Source organism: Fusarium pseudograminearum, chromosome 2 (genome assembly GCF_000303195.2).
Source record: "Fusarium pseudograminearum CS3096 chromosome 2, whole genome shotgun sequence".
In the NCBI taxonomy this organism is placed as follows: Eukaryota; Fungi; Ascomycota; class Sordariomycetes; order Hypocreales; family Nectriaceae; genus Fusarium; species Fusarium pseudograminearum.
In genome coordinates, this window is record NC_031952.1 from 5,869,015 (window position 1) to 5,896,554 (window position 27,540).

Genomic DNA, 27,540 nt, shown 5'->3' on the forward strand with positions numbered 1-27,540 from the left:
GGTCAGATTTGAATGAAAGTATGTTTTATAAAAGCAGCAGCGGTCAAAGGAGCGGTTCTCGTTGGGGAATAGAGCACTGCCGAGGAGAGACAACAAGAAGCGTTCTCAATGTCATATACCAACAGCTCCTCGGTGCATCGGACGATTATTCAAGAATACCGGTGGTACGGAACAGCTGTCAGTCCACTTTTCTCAGCAGATTCTATTACTGAATACTTCTCCTGAGCTGTCAGTGGTGTCAGTGGTTTGACGAGCATGGGGGTGATGCAACACATATCAGCCCGTAGAGCTCAGCCGTTAATGCAGATCTACCCACAGTTGTGAACAGAAAATTCCTGATAACGGTATCTCGGGCATATCCAGAGCCCAGCACCCTTGCAATGTTCATTTGTTGTTCGTATTGGGATTAAGTGTCTTGGCAGAATATCTACGTGATCTTTTACCTGCAGTGAAGAAGCAGAGGTGATATAGCATGCATCACAGGCAGGTCTTATCTGTTCACTGTCTTTCACCTGCCCCAAGACTGCCCGGTGATGTGATGTGATGTGATCTGTAGCACTGACTCAGATAATTTAATGTCTTACTATTGGTTGCAGTATAGAGTACGCTGTCTCTACAGAGAATGGTAATTGTTGTATGCAAATTTGATAGAAGCTTTGGGCAGGAACCCCTCGCCACAGAGAGCCTTAAATCCTTGCTGCAACCATACGACTAAAACATTCGAGAGCCTCCTTAAACATATTTGGATCGTCGATATTTCAAAGCCGCGGAGTGCCCGTACAAAGTAAATACAAGCGCAGGATTCCATCGGAGCTTGCCCGGTAGGCCATAAAAACTGGGACTGGAAAAGGACGAGACGAAATTACCAGTGCTTTCTCAGACTATATACCCACCAAGTCTGACCTGATATTTTCATCAACTGTTACATCAGTACCATTTTTTAGACGACGCACTTGCCCGGTCTCTATAGATACGGGGCATTCACATTGAGATTAGGTTCCGAGTCAGGGTTGAATGCTTGATAGATCTCGTGAAACATGCCCTGGCTGTTCAAGGGTCAACTCACCTGCCGGATGTTAGAAACCTCCCTGCAATTGCTGAGTGGAGATTCCTGCCAGAGGATTCGTTTTTGCAAGGAGAGTTATGGAGCAGACGTTGGTTGACAGTGCCGATCGGTCTCCAGATTACGTTTCTACAGTCAGTGGTCCCGGATGACAAAGAACAGACACTTGGAGTATAAGGAAAATATCTCATTTGTAGCCCGATAGGTCTGTGAATAATTCGTCTCAGTGCTGACAATGACTCTGACGACAGTACAGTATCATAGCGTACATAGTAGCGTGCAGCATAGCGACAATCACATACATTCTTAGATTAGAGTGAAAGGAGTTAGAGTTACATTGCCCACCGTCAATGGGAAATAAGTAAATGTCGATACTACCCTAACATGTTGGCCGGCGGAAGTGAAGAGGTAGCATTCCTTGCCATGAAGATTAGGCGAGTGAAGGGGTTACATTCCGTACCGGGGGGAAGAGAAAAGAATGTACAGAGTAACTTGGAAGTAGAATGCACATATTAAATAAACAAATTCACATATGGTGCAGATAAACATAAAAGAAGCAATCTTGATTGCGTACGTCACTCAGATTCCCGAGAAACCCAAAGGTCTGGTTTTACAATTTATTCGAGACCCCTAAACCAATTCTTCAGCCTTGTATTCTTAACTCGAACAAGTGGTCTGACTTTGAGTTTCGTAGTGCCTTCTTGGGGCTGTCGAAGGATCAGGCTAACCAGTCTCAGCGTAGAAACCAACATGATCCCTGTATGGCATACAAGGTTGAGATAGGGTTCGTGTTGTTGCAACGGCCCGCTCAGTGGCACAAGGGCTAGTAGCCGTTTGCAGGACCCAGCACGCTGATCTCAGTGGATAACGTCGGCCTTGACACGACGCGAAAATGAACGGATTGTTTATTGACAGGGGCAATTGTTTATTGGCAGGGATCATGGTTCAAGGTAATCAATTTACATACGAGTGATAGTGAAGAAAGCTTGGCCCACAGAGCCTCGTACGTACTCTTTCGTGGAAGAGGACTCTGCAAGAGGCTTTACCGCTGGTCAATCAGTGACAGGGAATGCATGGTTGGACAATTAGCGGGAATGCACGTCTGACTCGCCACCCCGTACTGATGATGTAGCTCAAAGATTACATCGCAGGGGGAGAATGAAGGGAACAGAGAGTCAGATCACCCTGTAGTCCATCACCTGAATTCTGCAGAAGTATTCTGTAGTCTCAGTAATGATTAGTTTGCTCGGCAATCATATGGCGCACAATTCTGAATCTAATGACAGCAAAACACTATACCTATTACTTTTGTATTTTGAACCCGCAGTGAGCGGCTACCATCTTTATGCCTTAATAATACACCATATCCGAAAGAAAACAAAACTGCCACCCAGTGCCCCAGAACCCATAACCTATACCGCTGACGAATGGACGTTGGTGGTGTTGCCATCTGCACCAGCTTCAGGGCCCTTGCCGATCAGACTCCGCTCATCCAACTCGTAGTATGACTTGTTATCTTTATCTGTCTTTGAGCGTGTGCCGCGGCTACCTGTCCAGCTGCCCGCGCTCTTATCAAAATTGGAGTCCTTGTTGGAGCCTGTAAAGCTCATCTTTGATGCAATTGTAGACATGGCGTTGGGCCAGAAATGCTTGCAAAGATGCCGGATAGCCGGGAGACTTGCGCAAACCATGCCGAGTTCGGTTTCCCAAATGGACCAAATCGTGACATCAACGTATTCCCCTGCAAAAATAGTCAGTATCGCAATTGCAAAGTGGTTGTCAAAAACATGATCACTTACACGTCGGATTAGCGGTTTTGCCAAGAGAGACAAGGAATGGTAGACGAATGATACTGAACACGGTAACGCTGTCAAATTAGGTTAGCTCAATTCGACACGACACGTCGAGACATGCAAAACTTACACAATACCAAGACTGAACATGACAAAAAGCTGAGCCTTTTGACGGTGCTTGACTTGCAGCTTCATTAAATGAGGCAATGGCAGAACCAGGATGATGAGATCACAGGCCATGTTGATACCACCAAAGATATAAGTCTGCACGTTCAGATCGTTACAATGTCCCTTGTGCTCGCCATCCCAGCTTGTGTAGTTGTACGTGGATGGCAAGCACTGAAGTCCTGTAGTGATCATCGTTGCCATACCGCAAAGGGCGACAAAGACGCCGATATACAATGTCAACTTCTTGAACTCTGACGTGGTGAAGATACCACGGAGGAAGAAGAGGATGGAGAGCTTTGTGCTGTACAAATGAATACTGTACATGATCTGATCGATCCAGAAAAGCTTTAATAGTTCGTATAAGCGATCAAATGGGGTGATGTCCCAAATGTTCAAGCCAAACCCTAGATCCGCGACTAATCATTGTTAGTTGATGTTTAAACCATTACACAGTCAGATCAGAGACTTACGTCTGCAAGCAAGCCATATGTATGGTACAGTAGCACACTACGCCATCGATTAGTGGAGAACTCAAGCACCCTCTTCTGTTCAACTTACAGCTGCTACCATGATCAAGTAGTCGTCAACAGTCAATTTGCCGAGAATTTTAACTTTAGAGTAAATTCTGAGAATGACTGCGATCTCAGCCAGGATACACGCAATAATGGCGTTGACCCTGAACTTCATCTGTTGGCTCTTGACGGGAACACCGCAAGCCAGGCTCTGAACTCTCATCAGAGCTGGAGTCGTTAGTACAAGCCTGTGCAACGGACAAAACCATGAACTTACTCAATTGTTCTTTAACAGTACAGTTCGCCACAACACAAGCTTGTGTCAAGCCAGCAAAGGTCTTATCTGTGCACAAACATTTTGTGTCTGTCATTGCACATGGTGATTGTGGTATGGCTTGTTGGACACATTTCAGCTGCCAAACATGTTAGCTCAAGGTGCATGGTAGATGGATACGGTAACTGACATCGCAGGCGGGTATCTGAGATGCTAGATCGGCAAAGCTGGCTGCATTGACAAAGGTAGCAGCCAAGGCTGTGACCAGAATGGAAAACGAAAACAAACGCATGACTGATGTGAGATGAGCTGAAAAAATCAACGTCGATGGATCAGGGCCAGCTGAGTTTTCGCAGAGGAGAAGACCAAATGAAATATTCGCATGTCTTTATAGACCATAGCTCAACTTAACATTCTACATTATACCCCCCTGAATCTGTGAACTACCGATCAGGTACCAATGTCCCGGTTGTTGGCACCGAGGTCAAGGTGGATCGTAAATTCTTTTACCTCCCCTTTGCCGCCGTTGTATGTTGCATTATAGCAAAGCATTAATCTATGAACGAAACAAGCTCAACGGTGACTTGCTACGGATACCATCCGTCACCAGCGAGGGAACGGGCGCGGCTTAGTGACAAATGTCTATCCTTGCCACTAGAGCGTATAAGAAACCAACTAACAAGTGTTCGAAACGACGGGGCGAGCAGTCTAATGTCCTAGCTATGAGGACATCGTAGCATTTTGGAACCAACAGGCGACGATCAGTATCTCTTAGCTGCGGCTCATCCCTGGACCTTGGCTTTTGTCACAGGGAGACTGGTGGATGTCTGCTAGGTCACAAATCCCTGCCCCTTACCCCCGCTGGATGCAACGTTCGAGCGAACGGGTTGACAAACGAATCCCTGCTAGTGACTGGGGACACTCTAGCATTCCTTGAACTTGAGATGACAGGATCCACGTTCCTGATGAACTGCCGGCCGCCCAAGGTTCCAACGTTGTTTCCCCGCTTGTGCTATCACGAAAGCCAGCACTCGGGGTGGAGTCAAATTGATGAAGGCTCGTACAGCGTAGACAATGCCCCCGGGATTGGTCTGTATCCGGGATTATTTCCTAATTCCATTTCAGGTGAACGCTCACAGGCTGTCATTCGTCTCGTAATAATAGCCCTGTTGACTGATTGCGAAAACATGGGTGACCAGCCTCGAAAGGAGACGAATGACTCCCAGGTTTACCCATGCGTCTGTCAGTGTTGAGAGATTGGCGACGATCATTTGCTGTCTAGGGAGAGAAAAACTCTGTTTCTACAAGGCTATCAACACCAAGGAATACTAGTGAGGTTCCAACGGTCTTGTGGCAGAATGTTCCGTGTTCCAAGGTAGCCCCGGAACCGCCAGCCGCTTCCTAGGTCTATGTCGATCTCAACTTTGAACCGTTAATGCTTCCTTGGCTTGAGTGACTATGCAAGGCTTGATTCCTGTGACGGCCCATGCTCCTTGAGTACGCCAGCGGCCAGCCACAGCCGTCTGCATTCCAACTCATCTCGCTCTATTGGCTGATCGACTCAGGAGATTCTCGTGTCCCAGAACTCCGGGAGTGCCAGCCCATGATGGGACGCAACCCCCCTTAGTTGTTCGGATTCTCGGCTTCAGCGATATTGCGATGATCATCATTCCCCTTTCACTCTCTACTATTTAAACAGAACAGAAGTCTGTCTTTCAGTTCACTGACAAATGAGCAGCCTCTCATTCGCATTCATTCCTTAATACTGACTCATACACTCATTCATTCTGACATTATTCGCTCGTTTTAATCTTCGTCGTCATATTTCAAGTTGTCAATATGAAGGCCTTCACTCTTGCGACAGTGGCCTCGGCGCTGCTGTCCAACCAAGTCTCTGCGCTTCCCACTGTTAACGCCGACACCCCTATCCCTCTCAACGCGTTCAAGCTCAACCAGCGCTCTGGAAAGGAGGACCCCCATTTCGGTATTGACCCTGAGATCATCCGCAAATATGCCTCTATGTCTCCTCCCGCTTTGGGAAAGCGTGTCATTGACTTCGATCCCAAGAAGCAACTCATTGACGTCCATGGAGACCACGAGTTCAAGGCCCCTGACTGGGACGCTGGTGAAATTCGAGGACTTTGCCCTGGACTGAACACCCTCGCCAACCACAATTACCTTCCTCGTAACGGTGTTGCCACTTTCACCCAGTATATCAACGCTGTTGGCGAGGTCTGGGGTATGGCTCCCGACTTGGCCACCGTCCTGACCACTCTTGGTGTCGTTATCGGCGGAAACCTTTTTGCCGTCTCACAGGGTGGCTACTCCAAGCACATGAGCAACAACCTCTTTGGCCTTCTCGGTACCCCCCGTGGCTTGGATGGCACTCACCCTCTCTTTGAGGTCGATGGCAGCCCTACTCGAGGTGATCTCTACGACCCCATCGGCAACAACAACGAAATGAATATGACTTACTTCATGGACTTGTACAACCTCCAAAAGGATGCCGAAGACCCCAACTACAGCGTCGAGGTCCTGTACGAGCACAACAAGAACCGCTGGTACCAGACCATTGGCTTCAACCCCTTTGCCTGGTTCGGCCCTGCTAGTGGCTGGATGGTGCGCGCCAGCCCTTACTCCTTCACTGCTCGTCTTGCTGCCAACTATTCCGCCGAATACCCTGCTGAAGGCCGTCTTAACAAGGAGGGTCTCAAGGCTTTCTTCTCTGTTTACGGACCTGAGGACAACATGACCTACGTTGTCGGCCATGAGCGCATTCCCGAGAACTGGTACCGCCGCCGTTACACCGACTTTGGTGTCGCTGCCCTCGCCGTCGACATTGTCACCCACAGCCACCCTGAAGTTCTGAGCATTGGCGGCAACACCAACGGTGTCAACACCTTTACCGGCATCAACATCAACGACATTGGTGGCGGCCTCCTCAACGGCAAGAACCTTCTCGAGGGCAACCACCTCGTCTGCTTCGCTCTCAACGCTGTCAAGACCGTTGCTCCCAATGCCCTGTCCTCTCTCTTCGCTACTCTGTCTTCTGTCACTGATATCCTTTTCGCTGCTCTTGAGCCCATCATGGGCGCTATGGATTGCCCTGTCTACGATGATCTCAGCGTCAACGGAACCAACTGGCTCGAGTACAACAAGAAGATGTACCCTGGTTTCAAGAAGGCTGGCATGGGCTGGTAAATCAATTTATTTTTTGATAGCTGTAGTGTCTTGTGGTTTGGCGTGAGCGACTTCGCCTTTGTATAATACTTCATAATGTGCATATTATAATCAATAGCCCCAGGGCCTTTACATAGCTACCCACTGAGTTCCTCAATTCCACATACGTGAATGTTATCTGAAGTCTAAATAAGCATCATTAAAACCCATCTATGAACTATAGCTTTTGTCGAACTTGCCCAAGCATCTTGACTAGCCCTGGATGAAGCTGATCAAGAGAGGTACATCCAACCAGGCGCATGTTACGCTCTAGTTCGTCTTTATAAATCCGGATTGCTTTCTCAACACCTCTTTGTCCATATCCTGCCATAGCGTAGAGGAAAGGACGGCCAATGCCAACTCCTCGAGCGCCCAGACACAAGGCTTTCAGAATATCGGAACCTCTGCGAATTCCTCCATCTAGATAGACCTCGATTTTATCATGCAGCCCTAGCTCTCGTAGGGTAGGCATAACCTCGGCGAGGACCTCTATCGGGGGTTCAGAATAGTCCAACTGCCGACCACCATGGTTAGAGAATATTACAGCTTCGATGCCGCATTCGGCCGCTTTGACAACATCTTCTACCCTCTGCACTCCCTTGAGTACAATAGCCATTTTGGTGATACTTCGAAACCACGAAATATCGTCCCAACTGAGAGTCGAGTTCATGATCAGTGAAGGGTCAAGTTCTGTGGCTGGCAAATCTTCAAACTCATCGTCGTCACCGTCCTCATCGACCTCGCTCTGCTGTAGTCGGAGGACCCTTTCGCGGCTTCCTAGATGGGGATTATCGACAGTGATACAAAGTGCCTTGCAGCCATGTTTCTCAGCGTTTTCGATAGCTCTTTTTGTCACGTTTCGATCTTTCTTGACGTACACCTGAAACCACTGGGTACGATTTGGCTCTCTCACTTTGGTGATATCTTCAAGTGGGAAGGAAGAGTACAATGGTATCATTTGAATGACATCATGCTTGTTGCCCGCCCTCGCCAGAGTTACCTCGCCTTCTGGGTCGGCGATTTTCGCATGTGCCGTGGCTGAGATATAAATCGGAGCGGAAGTGCGTGAGCCAAGGAAGTTTGTCGAAATATCCACATGTTCCACGTTGACCATAACTTTTGGTCGGAAGCGTATCTGTTGGAAAGATTGTCTGTTCTCTCGGAGAGTCTAGAGCAATGGGTTAGTTCAGTGACACCTGGTCTCTCATGTGGAAGCTCTGACACGTACAAATTCGTCGTCTGATCCAGTAGAATAGTAGTTCCAAGACGTTGTCTTCATTACATTTTGAGCTACATGCTCAAAATCTGATATGTTGATGCATTGGGATAGCTTGGGCTTTCGATATAGACTTGTCTGGCTTCCTTGTCTGGCTTTTGGTGCTGGGTCTTCGTTTGCGACCACGCTTGTATCGACATCACCGAGGTGTTTTGATGGTTCAAGCCATTTGTCCAAGATGTCAATTGAGTGAATCAGATCGAAGTCTCCTGTGGAATCTTTGCCCTACAGTGTGTGAGCATGAATATTTCCTCTGTGTTAAGAAACCTACTGCATTCTTCAATATGACTTTCCTACCTCCGGGATGATCTGGTTCGAAGATTAGAAATGAGACAATCTTGCCAGGGATATGGCATACGTGGAAGGAACTCTGTGAGATCATAAACCTTGTCCTATCCTGCCGTCAGTCAAGCCCTTGATGAAATCTATGAGCGATTTTACATGGATGATGAGCCAACAAGATCTTGCGCTATTGTGCTTCGCGACATCGGAAGGATGTAGGACCATTCTGCCTGAGTGAAATGCTTGATGACAGTGACCAGTGGTTCTTACAGGGTTGGAGCTTCAAGAAGATAATTGTCAGATATTGGTAGCACTGAGTTTGACTGGTTCGCTACCACAAAACTGTGCAATCCCCACTTGTTGGCGTGTGAGTGGAGATACATAGTGCGACTGGAAATCTAGTAGAAGCAAGGACTTGATCATTTGCAGGTTCAAATGCGGTGGCATGGCTTGAGGCTAGAAACTAAATCACATTAAAATCAGCTTTAAATCGGCACATCAAGTTTGTTCTATTTTCCTCTGGCAACTGCCTGCCACACATCATGGGACTATCCAACAGTAGCCGGGTAACTGGCACAGTAGCATATTTTAGAGACGGTAAAAGCCATCCACACCTTCCTGTTCGCCAGTCTCAAGGTTTCAGAAAAATTGGTCGCTGGAAGCATAAGAGATAAAATTATTAGGTCAGCTTATGCTACTTAGACTAATTTCTTTAGGCTTTTTATTCTTATATACAAAGACTTGAAAGGTTAACATTTTCTACTACCCACCAGGCTAGGTATATGTAATTAATATTACTGAAGACTCTATTAGAGACACGGAATAGTTTCTGAATCTTGCCGGAGAATCGTGTGCACACCAAAAGATAAACCAAGATATCCTTATGGCTTTGGGTTATTGAGATTGCGAGGAGCCTAGTTAGGCAAGCGCTAAACTTCAGCGTCATAGACTTGAGCAGTCCGGAATTATTCATGCTGAGTAATTCACCCAACGACCAAGCACTTTTTGTCTCCTGGCTGTCATAATTGCGTAGGGAACCTCCGCTCATCCGGATCTCTTCTAGCCAATGCAGCGTGATCCTCTAAAGTTTCTAGTGCTGTTCGATGAGATGCCTCTAACGTTATGTCGCCATGATATCTCGGCAGTTCTGTTCTGCTTCAGGCATTGTCGCCGCAGGCTATACTAGAACTGTGTTCGCAAAGTGGGACATGACGCGTTTTGACCGGTTACGACATAGCGAACAGCTCGAGTCATGACATCACAGATGGTCGATTTCTAATTATCACGAGGCTTTATAAGAGTGCAAAACGTCCTTGAATTTTGAGTCGTGAAGTTACCAAGATATATACTACGATTTCATACCACATAGTCTCACAATGGCACCACGAAGATTTCAGGCCGAACAGACAGATGCGAGCCCATTGGCCCAGCCGCTCAAATTTGAGTTTAGCGGCGAGACCGCTAAAAACCGGCTCATGAAGGCTGCCATGACTGAACGCCTTTCGACATGGGATCCCAAGATTCTCGAAAAGCGAGGCATTCCCACACCAGAACTTATCAACGTTTACCGACGATGGGGTGAAGGGGACTACGGTGTTATCCTGACCGGAAATGTCATGGTCGAATATGACCATCTCGAGGCTGCCGGAAACCCTATCGTCCCTCGCGATGCCCCCATGTCTGGTGAGCGATTTGAGGGTTTCAAGGAGATGGCGACTGTTAGCAAGAAGCATGGAAGCTTGATCATTGCACAGGTCAGTCATCCTGGACGTCAAGTGGCGGAAGACATTCAGAAGAATCCCATCTCTGCAAGTGACGTACAACTTGAGGGTGAGGTGATGGGAATGCACTTTGCCAAGCCCAAGCCCATGGATGAGCAGGATTTCAAGAATGTCATTGAAGGGTTTGCCCATGCTGCCGAGTTTCTTTACAAGGCAGGCTACAACGGCATGCAATTACATGGCGCACAGTAAGTTACCAGCCTCCAGAAGTATCTCGCCACTGACATTATTGTAGTGGCTATCTCCTAGCACAATTTCTTTCTCCTACCACCAACAAGCGAACGGACAAGTATGGAGGATCAATTGAGAACCGCGCTCGTATTATCTTCGAGATCGCAGACGCTATCCGCGCCCGGGTCCCCGACAAGTCGTTCGGTCTATCCATCAAGGTCAACAGCGTCGAGTTCCAAGAGGGCGGGTTCTCCACAGACGACTGCAAGGTTCTTTGCCGCCAGCTCGAGAATCATGGCTTCGATTTTGTCGAGCTCTCTGGAGGAACCTATCAGAGTCTTGCCTTCGCTCACCGACGAGAGAGCTCCAAGAAGCGAGAAGCTTTCTTCCTTGAGTTTGCCGAGACAATTATTCCTGAGCTAAAGAAGACTAAGGCTTACGTAACTGGTGGCCTGAGGACTGTGCATGCCATGGTAGAGGCTCTGAAAACTGTTCACGGTATTGGATTGGCTCGTCCTACCACGAACGAATTTGATCTCCCCGCGAAGCTTATCAAGGGTGATGCCAATGCGGCTATCGACACTTTGCTTGATGAGCAGAACTTTGGCATCACAAATGTTGCCGCCGGCACACAGTAAGTTTTATTAGTCCTCCATTGCTATATACACAGAAACTAATGTTTGTAGGATTCGATTAGTTGGAAAGAATAAGCAACCTCTCGACTTAAGCCGTGAAGATCACAAGAAGGTGTTCGAAGAGTCGATGCAGAAGTGGGGTGAAGCTATGGCTAATAATGAAGACAAGTCCAAGTTTGGATATGTCGATGTCGAGGGTACCAAGTTGGAGCCTTTTGGCGCTGCATATGCAGCAGCTTAAACCGATACATAAATAGAGCAACTACTAGATGAATAGTAATATTGTTTCGTGTAAAAGAAGCAGGACCAGAGGTGATCTAGGTAAAGGTGGCTTATTATATGCACACGATGTTATCATTAAATCATTGTAGGCTTTTTGCCTTTTTTCTCTATACTAACAATGTCGATGCTGGTGTAGCAACCGCACGGTGAGGCTATAAAAACAGCTTGAAACAGTCATTTCCGAAGACATGAGCTCATGACTCAAACCTTGTCTGAATCTTCCAAATTCTCAGTCTGGCTTACATCACCCTTTACATCGTGCCGGAACTGCTGTTCCTCCTGCTTCAATTGCTCCTTGAGAATTCCCTCCGCCTTCCAGATTGGCTTGATCTTGAAGAGACGGTGGACTTGCTCCAGAGGAATACCACTAGTCTCAGGAATCAAGAAGAAGGCAAAGATGAACGCGAAGAATGAGAGTGTCGCAAAGAACATGTACACGCCGTAACCCATTGCCGCAAACATCTGCTCAGTGAAACGTGAGACGAGGAAGTTGAAGAGCCAGTTGCTAGCGGTTGTGCAAGCCTGAGCAAGTGAACGAAAGCTGGGATCGAAGAATTCCTAGCATAATGTTAGTTGCCAGGTTGGATGCAAACATTGTAAAGCAAAACTTACAGAGTTGATGACCCAAGGTGTACCATTCCAGGTAGGCGTGTAGACAGCCGTCCAGAGGTAGAAGAACACGATAGCAGCGATACCACTGCCAGTCAGATGGTCTTGCGGATTCTTGGTAGGGTCGACGATGTAGATGTATGCGCCCAAAACCCACATGCAGATCGAGCCTGTGATACCACCGATAAGAAGCAACTTGCGTCGACCAAGCTGGTCAACTAGGAACAGAAGCCAGACGAAAGTCATGACGGCTTTGACGACGCCGAAGACACCAGTCATTACGTTGACAGTATCATGTTGAACACCAATGCTCTGTACAAGATTAGTATTGCTGAACTTGAGAAGGTAGGAGATAGACTTACTGAAAAGACAGTGGGAGAGTAATAGTTGATGGCATTGATTCCAGAACCATTCTGCCAAAAGAACAACATACATCCGAGGAAGAGTCGGTACATCATGTTTGGCCGTTGAGCAAGAGCTTGGAAAGGTTTCCACAGCCCAAGACCGACAGTGTGTTTCTGAACCTCATGAGCATGGTCGATAGCTGCAACTTCCTCAGTGATGTAGATGTCAGTCGGCGTCAATTGCCGAATCCAACAGAGGTTCTTCATAGCTTGTGTTCTGCGGTCCTGGAGGAACAACCAGCGAGGTGATTCTCGAAGCCACAGTGTACCGAGGAACAAAAGACCGGATGGAATGATTTGAACAGCGAAGGGGACGATCCATTGCTGATGGCTCTCGGGCATGTGTTTCTCAACTCCGTACTATTTATGTTAGTCGTTTCATCGAGAGAAAAGGTATTATTGACTCACGTTGATCCAAAAGCCCACCAAGCCACCAATCTGCCAACCAAGCTCGTAAAGGCCGACAAGTCGTCCTCGAATCGCAGGAGGTGCAAGCTCAGATAGATAAATCGGAATAATATTGGATGCGATACCGGTTCCCAGACCAGAAAGAACACGACCAGCATATAGGATACCCAACCCGGTACTCGAGTTGGCACCACACTGAAGACCAGCTCCAAGGGTGAAGGTAGCCGATGCGATAGACAGACACCACTTGCGGCCGATCCAATGGCTGAGTAGATATGTAAGAAGGGCGCCGAAAAAGGCACCGGCGATGAAGAGCGAGACGATGTTCTCGCTGATCAGGTTCCGCTCCTCTGCGTTCTTCTGATCGATTCCAAACTCCTTTCTGAATGAATCGAGGGTGATGGTGGTTCCGATGAAGGCACTGGTGTACCCAATCATGTTGGAGCCACAGGAAGCAACGATTGCCAACACGTACACTCTCCAGTTGTAGACTGAAGGCGGCGTAGGCCTGTCTTCGATGAGAGTGAGGATGCCCATTTTGAAGAATATGTTTGTCTGTACAGCCAACTAAGCAGGAGTACTGACGAGACGCAAGACAACACGGGATACAAGGTTATATAAGAAAATAAGGATGGAACAAGATCCGGGGCCCCAACTTCAGTGAAGGAGTATTTCGTTTTCCCCAACCTGACAAAGTTTTCTACTCCATACGTTACGCTGCAAGAATTTCCACCTTTCTCTGGGGCGCTGGATGCGAATTTTCTGGAAGTATTATGGATCCTATGGAGCAACTGAGTCGGGCCGGACGAGCGTTTTCCCCGTGTGTTTCTCCCTATGGGGGCAGAGACATGCTCGTCAGTCAGCTTGTTATTGTTAGTTACAGTGCAGGCTTGGAAAGGCCTCATGATGAACGTGGATAAACTTGAGTGATTGGAGGATTCGGCAAAGTGCTGGTCAAGCTTTTGAGGCGGCTCGTGAAGCGGCAGTGGAAAGTCTCCGAATTATTTGAGCCTCATTTGAGCCTCAAACATTGGCGTACACTGCCAAGTGACCGCTATTTACCACCAAAGCCTGTACGGAGTAGTGCCTAGGTAGGTATTTCTCCAAAAAGACCTCGAATTGGGGCATGACTTAGTGTAACTAACCCCTGCTACTCCCGCTTAATGCCCGAACCCCGGATAGTTCGGAGATCAGCAAGTTGTGACCTCGCCCTCCAGGTTTTGCATGCATCCGCCGGGAAAACGTTTAACCCTGCAGATTATGAGTCTTTTCCAGCAGTAAATGGATAAAAGCTCGCAAGAGCCACGTCAAACAGACAGACTTTAAGCGTTGCATGGATATCGGATATCGGCACGTCTAAATCTTTGCTGATCGAAAATCACATGGCATTGATTGGGTGCACGGTGCCTATCTACGTCAGCTTCACCTTCAATTTATGAGATTAACTCCAGCATAACCCCATAGTAGGCGGTAGAGTCTTGATCCGGGGATATAAGAACACCATGGGGAACAAACGTGGGGGTAAATACCCAAGCACATTGCATTACATATATTTGAACCATCAACCACTACGATAGCCTATCTTTCGTTGGGAAACCACCTACTGAGCCCCAACTTTGTCTGAAAGAAAGGTCTGTTGGTGTGACAAATGACTCGTCAACTTCAGAAACACTCTCGGTATCTGATGATTGCCATGATGGGATCGTGGTTTGCGTTCTAATTGCAATTACCCTACAGTTGAATGCCACCCTCTCTTGACTCATTCCCCGTCCTAGTAGTTTCTTGTGAGATATATGTTGTCTCCGATATAGCTTCTGCTTCCGGACCAGTTTCTGGCGCGATTGCTGGTATTTTCACGTCAAAGGCTAGGCAGGGTGATCCGATGATCTTTATCGCCAGACGGATTGGTATGGTTGTGATGAGATTCCTTAAGAACATTGATCTTTTTGATTGAGACAGTATGGGAACACGCTACAGTGCCAAAGCCGGTTGATTTGTTCACATAAAGCCAAACCTGTCTTTAGTGTTCAAGCTGGAGGAAATGTCTGTATTGCTGTGTTTAGATAGTGTCGAGAACAGGGTTTCATCAGATCAATGGAACAACACCCAGGTCACGATGCTATGAATGTACAGTTTTGACACAGTAGATGACACAGTGTCTTTTTTCGATAGACAACGGATAAGATAAGATAAGTCATCAGTCACGTTAGATTACCTACGTACGATAAGCTTCGTCTGCGACAGCAATGATCGCGACGCAACATACCATCTGGATACACAGCAATGAGGATTTGGTTATTACACTATGGACCAGTCATTGGTGATACAAAATGTTCGCCCAAGGGGGCTTAGGTCTCGCCAACGCGTCGCGTTCATAGTTCCAGTCCTGGTACTTTTTCTCCTTGTTAATCTCTCAATGAGTCTCTACCAACTGCCATCCAATCGGTTGATCGAGAAGCGTCTATGTGTAGACTACTATCGTCGAAATGACCCCTCGAAATTCCTACCAGATGGTAGTCTAGACGAGAAACTATGCAAGATTCGCGATGTCGAAAAAGAGCTTGGCCGGATCCAGGGCGTGATGGAAACACTATGGGTTGCTGGAGGTAGCTCAATCATCATCTCAAGCATTTATCACGTCGCTGACACATCCCAGATTTCATCATGACTATCCCTCTTAGCTTCCTTGCCGAGAAATGGGGTCGCTCTTCTATACTCAGGTTCAATCTCCTGTCTCGCTCATTCTTGCTATTCTGGGCTATCGTTGTCGGTCATTTTGACGATTTACTCCCGACTCGTGCTATACTCGCCGGCCCTGCTCTTTCTGTCCTCGGCGGAGACTGTGTCTTCAACTCTCTCACATATTCACTTGTCTCAAACTTGACAGACGATCATGTTCAGCGGGCCATCTACTTTGGCTACATGAGCTCTATGTCCTACGTTGTAGCGCTTCTCGGTCCGGCTTTGGCCTCTGTTACCATGTCAATATCACTACTACTCCCATTCTGTCTGGGGATATCGTTACTGTTGTTTGCTATACCGGCCATACGTATGTTACCATCAACTGCGGAAATGAGTAAGAACGTCGATAATCCTGATGTGGAACAACAAGAACCTCTCTTATCATCTCCACGCTTAAAAGCCCAAGAAGGTGATCAGTTGGTCTTCCATTCAGTGGCACAGCGCCTTGGTACAATCAAGAACATCGTCACCAGCCACCCAAGAAACTTTACCCTACTTCTCTTCAGCTTCGTGCTCACATCTCTTGCCAGTTCTGACACGAAACTTCTTGTTCAGTATATCTCCGCAAGATATAAATGGACATTTGCTGCCGCCGGATACCTCATATCTGGCAAAGCGGTTGTCAACTTCACGCTACTGACATTCATCATCCCCAAAGTACTGCGCTCCGCACGACTCGTGCCGGACGAGGCATACTCGGAAGCTGTGGATAAGTCAAACCTTTTGAACGCCATGTACTGTCTGTTAGCTTCTGTATTTGGTGCATTGGGGATTGCAGTAGCAAGCAAAATCTGGATGCTTATTCCAGCAATGTTCGTATACGCTCTTGGATCTGCTTTACCCATCTTTACTCTCTCCCTTCTCAAATCACCCGCTATATCGCCGCAACAGACGGATATTACTACAAATACTTCCGAAATTGAGAACCATGTATTCTCAATCGTCATGTTGGTCAAGACTGCAGGGTCTCTCCTTGGTGCCCCACTGATGGCTACGCTCTGGGTCTACGGCCTCAGCCTGGGTGATGTCTCTCTTGGGATGCCGTTCTTTTTCAGCAGTATTTGCTACACTGTAGCCATTTGGGTGTTTTGCAATATCGAGGTAGATAGATATTGGATGTCTCGGCCATAGCGTCCAATACAGTGACCAACCGGGTCGAGTAGGAACTACGGCTAATGCGATATGCGTATTTACTTGGTGTACTTGTGGACCTAGTTGAACACTTTCTTCGGCCATTGGGAACTCCATGTAAAGCCGGCGCCGGGTGATATTCCTGTTTGCTGGGGAACGTGATCCAATCTCTTAGCCTGTTACACAGGTCTGTAGCTAGAAAAGAAAACTTCTTGATTACTCCGGCCGTCTACAGAGTAGAAGACCGCTCATCAATGGTTCCCATACTACTCGATCCATTTGCTAGAGTACGAGGTCGCATCCGTCCGATACAGGGATCTAGATGGGATGAAACATGGCAGCTACCCTGCGACAATGTCAAGCAGCGTTCACCTTCATCTTTCACAGTAGCTTATTTTAAAGAATGGCTTCTATTCGTAATTGTTCGCAAACATCACTGTCTGAGGCATGTCCAAACTGATACGCATACTTTGAAGTCGAAGTGCTGTACCGTGGAATAGAGATGATGCAAAGTTGGATAGGGAACCTGACCCAGCACTGGCAGGTACATGCAAGCTGTTTACATGAGGAAATTAGAGGTTCATGATGTCGGACGATCATCGCAACGACGTGCAGTATCCCCTGGCTAGCCCAGATTATCTTGAACATACAGACCCGCAGAGTACTACGTGAGCCGAATCAAACTGTCCCAGTATACACTGTTGTTGGACTGACTCCACTATAATTTGGGAAAAGCTTGATTAATTATAGATTGACTTTCTGGGGATTGTATTGGCGATAATACGATCAAGACTCAGCTGTTCATCACTTGAAACATGGTGGATTCGCGAGATACTGTTTTTAGCCTGACACTGGTCAATGCCAAAAGGTCCGAGCGAATGTCTGAGAGAACAACCTGAGGAACCGTGGACTAGACTAACGCCTAGATAGATCAACTTGAATATTTTGAACCTTACGTACACTTCGGCATATCGCCTGCGTAATCTGATGGAAATCACGGTGCAGCCGCAGCTAGTTTCACTGTTAAGCTTAACACTTTAACCCTAGTAAGGGGCCTGTTTCAGCATCGGGCAATTTCTCTCAAACTAAACACTAGCCAGTGATCGTCGCCTTGTGTCATGTCAACTGCAGGGGTCAGTCCGCGTATGATAGGTGGTCTTTTTTGATACGTGAAACGAGTTGTGACGGTGGATTATTTGAGGATTCCATCGTGTCAAGATGGGCCATTGTGGCCGATTTTGCGGTCCATGTTGTTGATTGAGGTTTCGCAAGCCATGGTTGAAAGAAGAAACTTGACTTCTGGGGCGATCTGCAAGCGACAGATGTCACTGGATCAACGAATAATCATGAGACAATGACAGACATATAAGGCTGTGACATTTCCAGATAATTGTCTTTTGTTTCATCATCACTTTCTTTGCCTTTTACTTCACTCTTTTGACAAGCTGCGCTTGGCCATTCTTTCTTTGTCTTAACAGTATTCAGTCGTTTCAACTGGTTTGATACCACCTCTGACTTGTCTTCTTTCGACCCATTCCCTTCGACAAAAACCGCGAAAATGCAGTACAGTATGATCATGGCCACTTTGGCCCTCAGCGTCTATGCTGCTCCCGCTCCTATGATCACTGGCGCCCCCTCTCTGTCTCGCCGACAGGAAGGAGGTGCTGCTGGTGGTAGCAGTGTTCTTGACGCTCCCATGACCATTGCTGCTGGCGAGTCTTTTGATGGCGGTAACGCTGTCTTCGATCGCGGTGTCTCCTGTACCGGTCAGGCAGAGGGTGGCGACTCTGACGCTGTCTTCATCCTTGAGAAAGGCGCTACTCTCTCCAACGTTCGCATCGGTAAGACAAATAGTATCTCTAACTCTAAGACTATGTCTAACTGTTACTGTTACAGGTCCTAACCAGATCGAGGGTGTTCACTGCAACGGTGGTTGCACTCTCAACAATGTTGTCTGGGACGCTGTCTGCGAAGATGCTTTCAGCATCAAGAAGCAGGAAGATGGTGAGACCACCACTATAAACGGCGGTGGTGCCAAGGGAGCCGATGACAAGGTGATCCAGCACAACGGTGGCGGTACTGTTATCATCAAGGACTTTGACGTCTCTGACTTTGGAAAGCTTTACCGAAGCTGCGGTAACTGCAAATCCATGCCTGCTCGTCACGTTGAGATCTCTGGTGGCTCTGCCACCAACGGAAAGATGCTTGTGGGTATCAACCCCAACATGGGCGACACTGCCAAGATTTCCGGTATCCAAGTCACCGGTGTTTCCAAGCAGTGCATCACCTTCGAGGGTGTTACCGATGGAAGTGAGCCTAAGGAGGTTGGCACTTGCGATGGTGCTGGCTCCAACTCTGGCTCTGGCGGCTCTAGCGAGGCTCCTGCTACTCCTACCATCCCCGCCGGCGGCTCCGAGACCCCTGCCGCATCTGAGGTTGCCGACCCTGTCCAGTCTTCCGTTGATGGCGGCTCTGGTGACGACAACGAGTCTGATGACAACCAATCTGGCGACGACTCAAACAACGACGACTCGGGCGATGAGAACAAAGACGAAGACAAGGAGGACAAAGAGAATCAAGATCAAGATTCCGGTAGCAACAATGGAGAGCAAGATCTCGGCAACGAGAACCAGGATGGTTCCAACGGCCAGCAGCCATCTCAACCTCCCCAGTTCGGTGCTCCTCCTCAATTTGGTGGTCGTCCCCAGTTCGGCGGCTTCCAAAAGTAGACTACTATGATATGATGGCGCTGAACCGAAAGGAAGGTTGGGTTCAAACTTGAGCTGTTTTTGCAGTGAAAGATTAAGATTCTTTTTGTATCTATATACTATTTTAGAGAGAGATGCTACTTTGAGCGCAACTGAACAGTATATTACTGAACCTGTTAACATTGATACCTATTTCCTGGAGTGTGATTAATCGAAGTCTTATCGGTGTTCTAGTAGTTGTCGGGAATAAAGGCAGACCCTGACGTTGGAACAACGGGTCATGCCTATTCGAGTACTTGATTGTTCCATACAGATTGGCAGTGCTCGTTTGATTGAATCGAGAACAATGATGTAACAAGTAGCTTTACCTTGTCAGTGCTAGACGAAAATAGGTAGTGGCCGACAGGTAAAATAGGGCTGAGTCGGACACGCCACTGGGACTAGTTTAGTGGAAACATGCAGGGCAAATTACCATGCCATGCTTCATTGAGCCTTTACGATGTAGTGATGTGTTGTATCGCTTTACTTCTTCTATGACTGTTCGGATAAAGATATAACAAGTAACAGCCTCAACGATATGGGACTCTCTCTATACGAGAAATACCGCGATGACAGGAAACTAATGACGCTGTCTGCCTGGGCTGCCAAGTCTCTCACATAAGCGTACTCATTTCACTTAGCTAGTGAGAATGACCTTATTGGACCAACACAGCCTTGAAGGATTCTCCTTGTTTCATTTCGCTAAAAACAAACGTCCCTTTCTTAGCCCCAGCAGCTTAGCGTGATGTATTCTCAAGGGGAATAAAAAGTCAGACCCTGCTCCAGTGGAGACGCGATCGATCTGCTTACTTCCGTCCTCCACAACCGTTTTTCTTCATTCGTTATGTTTGCATTCAAGAACATCGCTGGCCTCGCCCTACTCCTGGCACAGTCTGTGACTGTCCAGTCTATGGACCTCGATAGCAGAAAGGGCATTCTTGAGGCTTCCAAGGGACTGGCCGGGGACCTTATTGAGTTTTACAATGGCAACAAGAGCGGTAACACTCCTGGGCTATTGGAAAACACCAACGGACTGGGCGATGGCTACTATTGGTATCAATCAGGAGCTTTCATGAGCGCCTTCGTCGACTACTGGCAATTGACCGGCGATGACACCTACAACGACCTTGTTAGCAAGGGTATTCAATGGCAGATTGGTCGGGACAAGGATTTTATGCCAACCAACCAGACTGCACAAGAAGGAAACGATGATCAGGCTATCTGGGCAATGGCTGCCATGTCAGCTGCCGAGTATGGCTTCCCTGCTCCTTCAGACAAGAAGGCCCAGTGGTACGATCTCGCCAAGAACGCTTGGGATACACAGCGAAAGCGATGGGATGCCGAAGACGATAGTGAGGTCTGTTACGGTGGTCTCCGATGGCAAATAATGCCCACCAATACTGGGTTTACCTATAAGTCAAGTAAGCTAATTGGGTCCCTTATGAAAATCTTAATCACAGTACTGACTTGCGTAGCTTTGTCGAATGCATTATTCTTCAACTTGGGTGCACGCATCTACCGATTTACCGGCAGCGACCAGGTCGCCGACTATGTCACGATGGCCTACTCTTGGCTCGAGTCCAGAGAGCTTATTGACCGCAAGACTGGCGCTGTTTACGACGGCGCGCACGTTGATGACAACTGCACTGATATAAACAGGATCCAGTGGTCTTACAATGCCGCGTCACTCTCCATGGGCCTTGCCTACTTGTACAATACTGTGAGTTCAAGTACTTTCATGTTAAAGTTTTTAGTACTGACTTTTGCTGCGAGACCTCTGGCGGCGAGGACGACACGTGGAGGAAGCTTACTGAGAAAATGGTCACGACTACTCTGGACACGTTCTTCACCAAGAATGGTGAATTCAAGGAGGTCGCATGCAAAACGGACACTTGCCCCCGTGATATCCCTACCTACAAGGCTCTCACCCACAGGTGGCTCGCAGTGACCACCCAGCTTGCTCCCTTCTTGTCCGACAAGGTTCTCCCTGTTCTCGTCAAGTCAGCCAAGAGCCTGAAAGCCGAAGGCAATGGCAAGGATGCACTGGAGCAGAAGCTTGCCAACTTTGCCATCGTTTCGAACTTGTTGATTGCGGACTCTGCTGGTCCCATGATTCAAAACCAGACCAAGACAGACGAGGACTCTTCGGATACTACTAGTTCGGCTACTACCAGCTCGACTGCCACCAATTCTGATGCTGCTGCATCGCCAACGACGAGTGCTGATCAAGGCAATTCTGCTATTAGCATTGCAGGCTCGAGTAGCTTTTTGGCCATCTCCATGCTCATCATGGGTTTCCAATGGCTCCAGTAGGAACAATAAGCTTCGAACATGATATGAAAATCTAGATAAGGATATACTTTGCACGTGCGAAAAAGTGCCTCAGTTAATGTGTCTGTACATATGTATGTGGTACTGGAATAACCTTGTCGCTCAAGAGCTTTGTGCTGTCAGGGCACTTCGTTGGCTTGCTAGAGACCAAGAGCTTGACTTTTAACAAAAGCCTATCGGTTATTGCGACCAATCAGTCACCTCATCTTCTGACCGCGACTAATACTTCGGTTATTTCTTTGGTGCATGCTTCATTGGCACGCCTTGAACAAAATTAGAGTTCATGTGCACACAGAAAAAGACATGTCACAAAGTTACGTCCAAGATGATTATTCTCTGTAAATGCAATAAATATGTACAAGTCTTGCTTAATGACTATCAATCCAGAAACTCCTGCTTATTTACAAAAACAAGGGATCGCGTTGTTCCATCTCATTCATGGCCAAAGACTTTACAACTCGGTGCTACTTTTGAACCCCGATATGGTGGATCTGTGCGCTACTCCAACTTCCATATGATAAGAAAGTATCTCAAATGCGCTGCGCAATGTAGAAAATCGTAAATTTGTGGCGTGATTTATATGTGATGTTGAGGCGTGGTTTGTTCATTTCATGTCGTTATTGGTGGGATTAAATCCCCAACCAACTCTTCGTATCGCTCAGCCGTCAGATTTGCGGCGAAGCATTTGGTGGTGGTGGTGGTAGTAAATAGTATCCACGCATGATTTATTGACGGCCTGAGGGGATGTTGATTCCAGACCAGCGAGGTGCAGATGAGGGCTCAAAAACGTTGGTGCCCAGAGGAGGGTCTCGGCTAGACGAGGTAGACATGCTGGGAGTCTCGGTAACGATGGGAGAAGACTCGGACATGTTGACGCGAGTTGATCCCCAGAACCTGTCCATGATGGGATCGTGGACAGCTGTATCTCTGCCGTTTGAAACGCTGCGGCTAGGATCTGTGGTGCTCAGTCGTCGGGTCTGGGTGAGACCGAGACGGAGAGTTTGGGGAGCAGCGCGGACGCCACGGCAAAGAGTCTGGATGGAGCTCATGTTGACAAAGTTTGGTACAGAGTAATAAAAGTGAGATAATTATTAAGTGGTCAGATAAGATTGTAGTTTAAAGTCTGGGGAGATTCGGGTCTTTGAATATTGACTTATATCTTTGTCGGGTCTGTTCCCGGGCTGATGGTGCTTCGGCTCGGATGAAAGGAATCGGCCTGGAATAGGAAATCCCCCACACCAACTTCTCCCCGCATTCCCTCCATGTGCCTGTAGGCGTGCTGTACCCCAAAGGCCGAAATGGGCTTATATTGACCCTGGGACCTGATATCGGTAGTTGGAAGAGACAAGATAAGATAGCGACTGGCTTATCCATCCAACATTATCCGATGTTCGGGTATCTCCAAGTGCCTCTGAATTGCTACCGCCCCCGTTGTCAGCCCACTTCGTTGCCCTTCTCCAGCTCAGTCAGGCCATCTGTTTGCGCCATCGGATCATTCCCAGACACCAACCATCACAGATGTAGATATGCGCCACTGGCCACACTGCAGGTAACCAGTTGGTGGCTGAAACTTGGGTTCGCTGTTCCTTATCAGTACACTATGCAGTCGCGTATGTTAGGTTCATCACGATGAGGGACACCACAGGAAGATGTGTCCTTCCAAGAGGAGAGGACACTGGGCATCAACTTGGCCTTGCTGACGTGGCTGTACCGAAACCATGGCTAGTGACGCTGTGCTCCTGATGCTGTGTAAGGACTAGAAGCTTGGTACAGCGACCCAAACCCTGGGATTTCTTATTAAATGCTTGTGTAACCAACCGTACAACATTGGGCCGCAAGAATGAGACATTGCTGGTTCATAAATCCATATGGCAATATATATATCGGGTGTTTTTCGTAGTCGTAGGTATGCATGAATGAGCAACGGTGGAACTCTGTTCTTAACTCTTGATCGATGGCACGTAGAATTTGAATAGATAATCAGAGTTGGAATTCTGCTAGCTAGTACCTATACTAAGAATGTGAGCCCATCTACAGGCTTCAAAGTACACCAGACAGACATTAAAACATAAAAAAGCAAAATCCAACAAAAGATTTTGGTGTAGAGCAGTTATTGGCATACACAAGACAATCTTGAATAGCATCATTGACCTCAGAAATCATTTGACCCATACTTTACGCCTTGCCTCGAAAATCAAGATGATGATAGACGTGAAACCAGAGCAAGAAAATGGCCCAAAGACAGATTATGATGGCAAAAAAGAAGGAAAGATATAACCGCTACATTGCTGTCGTGAAGAAATGGGCAAGAGGACCATATGCTCGGGAGTACTGTTGTACGCGATACGATTAAGCAATCTAAGCAGGGTATTATTGCACCAATTGCGAGTTCTTGGGCTAAAGTCGGGTATCTGGCTTGTGATCGACGTCGCGATCGAACAGCGGTAGTACTATATGATGTGTTCGGTCGCTGTCCGGTTTGTGCACGTCGGCTTTCAATGCTTCGTAGGCCGTTTGTGCAATACTTCTTGGTTGGCTGATAGCGTGTGTTCCAACGCTAACAATAATGCAGAAAAGGGACCCCGGATAATTCCACCGGGCAAGTTGTTACAAGCTACTATTGTTGGCTTTCTCTATGACAGCGAGTTTCTGCCCCGACGACCACGATGAGACTCGTTGGTGACTGTTGTGGTAAGGGCATTATCCACCACAATATCGTCCCTCTTGAGTGTTCTTCGTGGAATCCAGAGGAGCTGGATCGCTCCAATGATGGCAACAACGGCACAACTGACCCAGGCAGTAACTGATCCTGCAAGGGCGTAGAAAACTCCAGCAAGGGGAGGAGCAATGGTACGTGCCAGGCAAGCGCCAGACATGGCGAGTCCGTTGACCCGTCCAAGTACTGCTGGAGAAGGTGTGGCGTCCTTGATAAGAATCAAGCAGACGGGAGCCACGATGAGACCGCAAAAGCTCTGCATCAAAAGCGACAAGTAGATTCCAGCAGAGGTAAAGGGCTCAGAAAAGGCGGATAGGAAAGGCATGAGCATGTAGGATACAGGGTAGAGGACGATCATGCTGAGGAACGAGTGCCACACGCCCACGCGACTGACGTACACGGGGAAGACAACGCCCTGGATGAGCAGGCCCAGAACACCATTGACGGCCAAGTACAATCCGACGTCGTGCACAGTGTAACCCAGACCACCAACCAAGTCGAGCGTTCCGCGTGTCTCCGAGGGTTCGTCGAGCAGATACGTGGCAAGAAGGCTGCTTGCAGCCATTTGGTGGTACGAGAAGATGAGCAGTGCGACGATGAGCATCATTACGGTGTAGTTGAACGTCTTCTCTCTGGACTCGGATCCCTCGTTCTCTTGCTCCTCGTTGGGCGGTGTTAGGAGATCCTGGGGCAGTAGGACAGAGTGGACGGTTCCAAAGGAAGATCGGCGCAGATCGATGAAGTCGTGCTCAACGGCCATACCCAAACTGGACTCGGCAAAGCGTGGGCGCGATCGGCTGGTCGAGGGAGACATATGTCGCATGCGGCTCCGGGAGGCGGAGCTTCGGTACTGGTTTCGAGCACGTCCGTGGAGAGGAGTTCGCTCGTCGACGGACTCCAGGTCGTCGACAACTGGGATATCCTGGTAGTTGATAGTGGCGTTCTCGTCGCCGGGTCTGACGAGGGTCTCTTCGAGGAAGAAAATGCCCTGGATGACGGCGATGGCGACAACAATCACGGAAACAAGGTTGGGGAGCAGGTAAGGGTACCGTCCGAAAAGTCCGTCTTCGGAGAAGAATCGAGGGTACCAGTAGGCTGGTTGGGCGAGGAAGCCTCCCATGGCGGAGCCGATGATGCCACCGAGGGTCCAGATGAAGGGCTGCACGGCGTATGCCTTGGCTGCGAGTTTGTTAACTTTTGTTTTATTGCGATGCAGAGAAAATTAAAGATAAAACTTACGCTCGTGTTCGGGCAATTTCACCATCTCAGCAACCATGGTCTGCATGACAGAGACATTGCCGTTAAGAGCACCACCGACAAATCGTGCCAAAAGGGCAACCCAGTAGGACTTGGCGAGACCAAAGATAAGACTGGAGATGGCGACACCGACGAGTCCAAACAACACGACAGGTTTGCGGCCAATGCGATCGGACAAGATTCCCCATCCCATAGAAGTCAGCGCCTCGGCGAGCGCATAGGCCGAAACAAGGAGTCCCGCGTAAAATGAAGCATCTTTTTCGTCAATACCTAGATCTTTGACCATCAAAAATGTGTAGGCCAAGATGGAATTGAAGGCGATGGGTTCAGAAAATCGACATATTGCTGGTAGTTATTGTTAGCGATGGGATGCGATGGGATGCGATGCGGTGAAGGTGAAGGTGAGGGTGAGGGTGCTGGGTAAAGGTTCTGGGGTAGGTACAGAGAAGAATGACGTACCGAGAATGGTTAGTTGCCTTGTGGGAAAGGCATTTGGGTCTTTGGGAACCTTGTCTCCTCTGAGATTCATGATATTTTGTCTTTGCCTCTTTTTCTTTTCTCTTTTATTCGGTTACAAATTGAATGGATGAAACCACTCTTTGTCTGTCTCTGGGTCAGGGATGACTTGTAGACTGTGAAAAGAAAAGAATAAGAAAAGAGGAGAGTCAAAAAAAGGAACAAGAGGAACGTTCGGTCGGGAGGTAAGATTGGAAGAGAAAAGAAGAGAGAGAGAGAGAGAAAAAAGTCTGTTGGCGGGCCATATGACTTTTGAAGTAAGTCCCTAGGGAATAGAATTTCACTTCACACCACGGGCGCGCAAACTGAATCAGGCTCCTGCTTATGATTGTGCTTGACTGTGGTAGAACCGGCCCGTAAACCGACATTTTGTCGCTATTATAACCCCCACGTACACAAACAGATCCTGGTACCCGACGGATAAAGTTCGCTATTTCTCTCGTCGCTTGCAGTGGTTATCACTTGGCAATAGAGGGGCCAGAGGGCGCCAGAGGGCGCCAGTCCACCCCTAACGACAGTAATCCTGGTATACCTCAGCTACTGTCATGATGCAAGCAGGTCATCCATGACATGGGGTAAAGTGGATGTTTATTCCTTCCTTTTCATTAGAAATCAAGACATTGTTCATTGTCTCACTTTACAGATTGTTGGAATGACCGTTGGCCGAGGTTCAATACCTCTTTGCGCTACATTCCCGGGTTAACCCTTGCTCATTACTCAAGACACCGATTCTCCAGCACTAACATGAATCACCACCACAGAGTTTTTTTCTTTTCTTTTTTTTTTCTCTTCGGCTTCGCCAGTGTTGGAGCATGCCTCTACAATTCATGTCCACTGCCCTCACTTCTCACACTCGGTATGACAATACTGGACAGTAGAGCATTGATCATCAGTGGCAAGCTGTTTTGTTCACCTTTTTTGTTCGCATGCTCTTTTTTTCTTCTTTTTGCCTTCTGTGGCGAAATACACTTTCGCTAGATCTAGTGTCGTCAGGGTGCATGCAAAACATACTCAAGCTGTCAACTGAACTTTAACCAGATAATGAAAACATGCTTTCTCACTGTCAAATAAAATTTATGCTCTGTAAACTGTGAATCAATGTTCCATGAAACCGAACAACTAACCCTGTCTCAGTCCTCAAATCGATCCCAGATCTTACTCCCCCTCCCCCAAGTCGTACACCGTTTTTCCGCCGAGAGATGACACTAATTAGAACCCACCAT

The 27,540-nt window shown here is 47.8% G+C and overlaps 10 protein-coding genes across 10 annotated transcripts, besides 3 other annotated features; 5 read left to right on the forward strand and 5 right to left on the reverse strand.

Moving 5' to 3' along the window:
* The first annotated feature begins 530 nt into the window (after positions 1-530).
* Positions 531-550: a microsatellite.
* Positions 551-2,475: 1,925 nt separating this feature from the next.
* Positions 2,476-4,102, reverse strand: FPSE_06075 (uncharacterized protein; the record flags this gene model as incomplete). The annotated part of the gene is made up of 7 exons (XM_009259193.1): positions 2,476-2,804; positions 2,863-2,930; positions 2,987-3,440; positions 3,495-3,531; positions 3,583-3,764; positions 3,814-3,949; positions 4,001-4,102. 7 exons carry the CDS (start codon positions 4,100-4,102, stop codon positions 2,476-2,478), a joined length of 1,308 nt encoding a protein of 435 aa, XP_009257468.1.
* A 1,547-nt stretch (positions 4,103-5,649) lies between these two features.
* On the forward strand, positions 5,650-7,011 carry FPSE_06076 (uncharacterized protein; the record flags this gene model as incomplete). The annotated part of the gene is made up of 1 exon (XM_009259194.1): positions 5,650-7,011. The coding sequence occupies one exon, from the start codon at positions 5,650-5,652 to the stop codon at positions 7,009-7,011; it is 1,362 nt and encodes a 453-aa protein (XP_009257469.1).
* Positions 7,012-7,207: 196 nt separating this feature from the next.
* FPSE_06077 (uncharacterized protein) lies at positions 7,208-8,970 on the reverse strand (the record flags this gene model as incomplete). Its single annotated transcript, XM_009259195.1, has 4 exons — positions 7,208-8,197; positions 8,258-8,530; positions 8,577-8,697; positions 8,858-8,970. 4 exons carry the CDS (start codon positions 8,968-8,970, stop codon positions 7,208-7,210), a joined length of 1,497 nt encoding a protein of 498 aa, XP_009257470.1.
* A 993-nt stretch (positions 8,971-9,963) lies between these two features.
* On the forward strand, positions 9,964-11,415 carry FPSE_06078 (uncharacterized protein; the record flags this gene model as incomplete). The annotated part of the gene is made up of 3 exons (XM_009259196.1): positions 9,964-10,556; positions 10,604-11,173; positions 11,226-11,415. 3 exons carry the CDS (start codon positions 9,964-9,966, stop codon positions 11,413-11,415), a joined length of 1,353 nt encoding a protein of 450 aa, XP_009257471.1.
* Positions 11,416-11,657: 242 nt separating this feature from the next.
* Positions 11,658-13,414, reverse strand: FPSE_06079 (uncharacterized protein; the record flags this gene model as incomplete). Its single annotated transcript, XM_009259197.1, has 4 exons — positions 11,658-12,014; positions 12,069-12,377; positions 12,428-12,829; positions 12,878-13,414. 4 exons carry the CDS (start codon positions 13,412-13,414, stop codon positions 11,658-11,660), a joined length of 1,605 nt encoding a protein of 534 aa, XP_009257472.1.
* A 2,127-nt stretch (positions 13,415-15,541) lies between these two features.
* FPSE_06080 (uncharacterized protein) lies at positions 15,542-16,750 on the forward strand (the record flags this gene model as incomplete). Its single annotated transcript, XM_009259198.1, has 1 exon — positions 15,542-16,750. One exon carries the CDS (start codon positions 15,542-15,544, stop codon positions 16,748-16,750), a length of 1,209 nt encoding a protein of 402 aa, XP_009257473.1.
* Positions 16,751-18,308: 1,558 nt separating this feature from the next.
* FPSE_06081 (uncharacterized protein) lies at positions 18,309-19,479 on the forward strand (the record flags this gene model as incomplete). The annotated part of the gene is made up of 2 exons (XM_009259199.1): positions 18,309-18,591; positions 18,647-19,479. 2 exons carry the CDS (start codon positions 18,309-18,311, stop codon positions 19,477-19,479), a joined length of 1,116 nt encoding a protein of 371 aa, XP_009257474.1.
* Positions 19,480-20,341: 862 nt separating this feature from the next.
* On the forward strand, positions 20,342-21,810 carry FPSE_06082 (uncharacterized protein; the record flags this gene model as incomplete). Its single annotated transcript, XM_009259200.1, has 3 exons — positions 20,342-20,918; positions 20,973-21,217; positions 21,271-21,810. The coding sequence occupies 3 exons, from the start codon at positions 20,342-20,344 to the stop codon at positions 21,808-21,810; spliced, it is 1,362 nt and encodes a 453-aa protein (XP_009257475.1).
* A 743-nt stretch (positions 21,811-22,553) lies between these two features.
* FPSE_06083 (uncharacterized protein) lies at positions 22,554-22,877 on the reverse strand (the record flags this gene model as incomplete). Its single annotated transcript, XM_009259201.1, has 1 exon — positions 22,554-22,877. One exon carries the CDS (start codon positions 22,875-22,877, stop codon positions 22,554-22,556), a length of 324 nt encoding a protein of 107 aa, XP_009257476.1.
* Positions 22,878-24,461: 1,584 nt separating this feature from the next.
* FPSE_06084 (uncharacterized protein) lies at positions 24,462-26,330 on the reverse strand (the record flags this gene model as incomplete). The annotated part of the gene is made up of 3 exons (XM_009259202.1): positions 24,462-25,723; positions 25,784-26,146; positions 26,261-26,330. 3 exons carry the CDS (start codon positions 26,328-26,330, stop codon positions 24,462-24,464), a joined length of 1,695 nt encoding a protein of 564 aa, XP_009257477.1.
* Positions 26,163-26,193: a microsatellite.
* Positions 26,331-26,437: 107 nt separating the features above from the next.
* Positions 26,438-26,545: a repeat region.
* Positions 26,546-27,540: the final 995 nt, after the last annotated feature.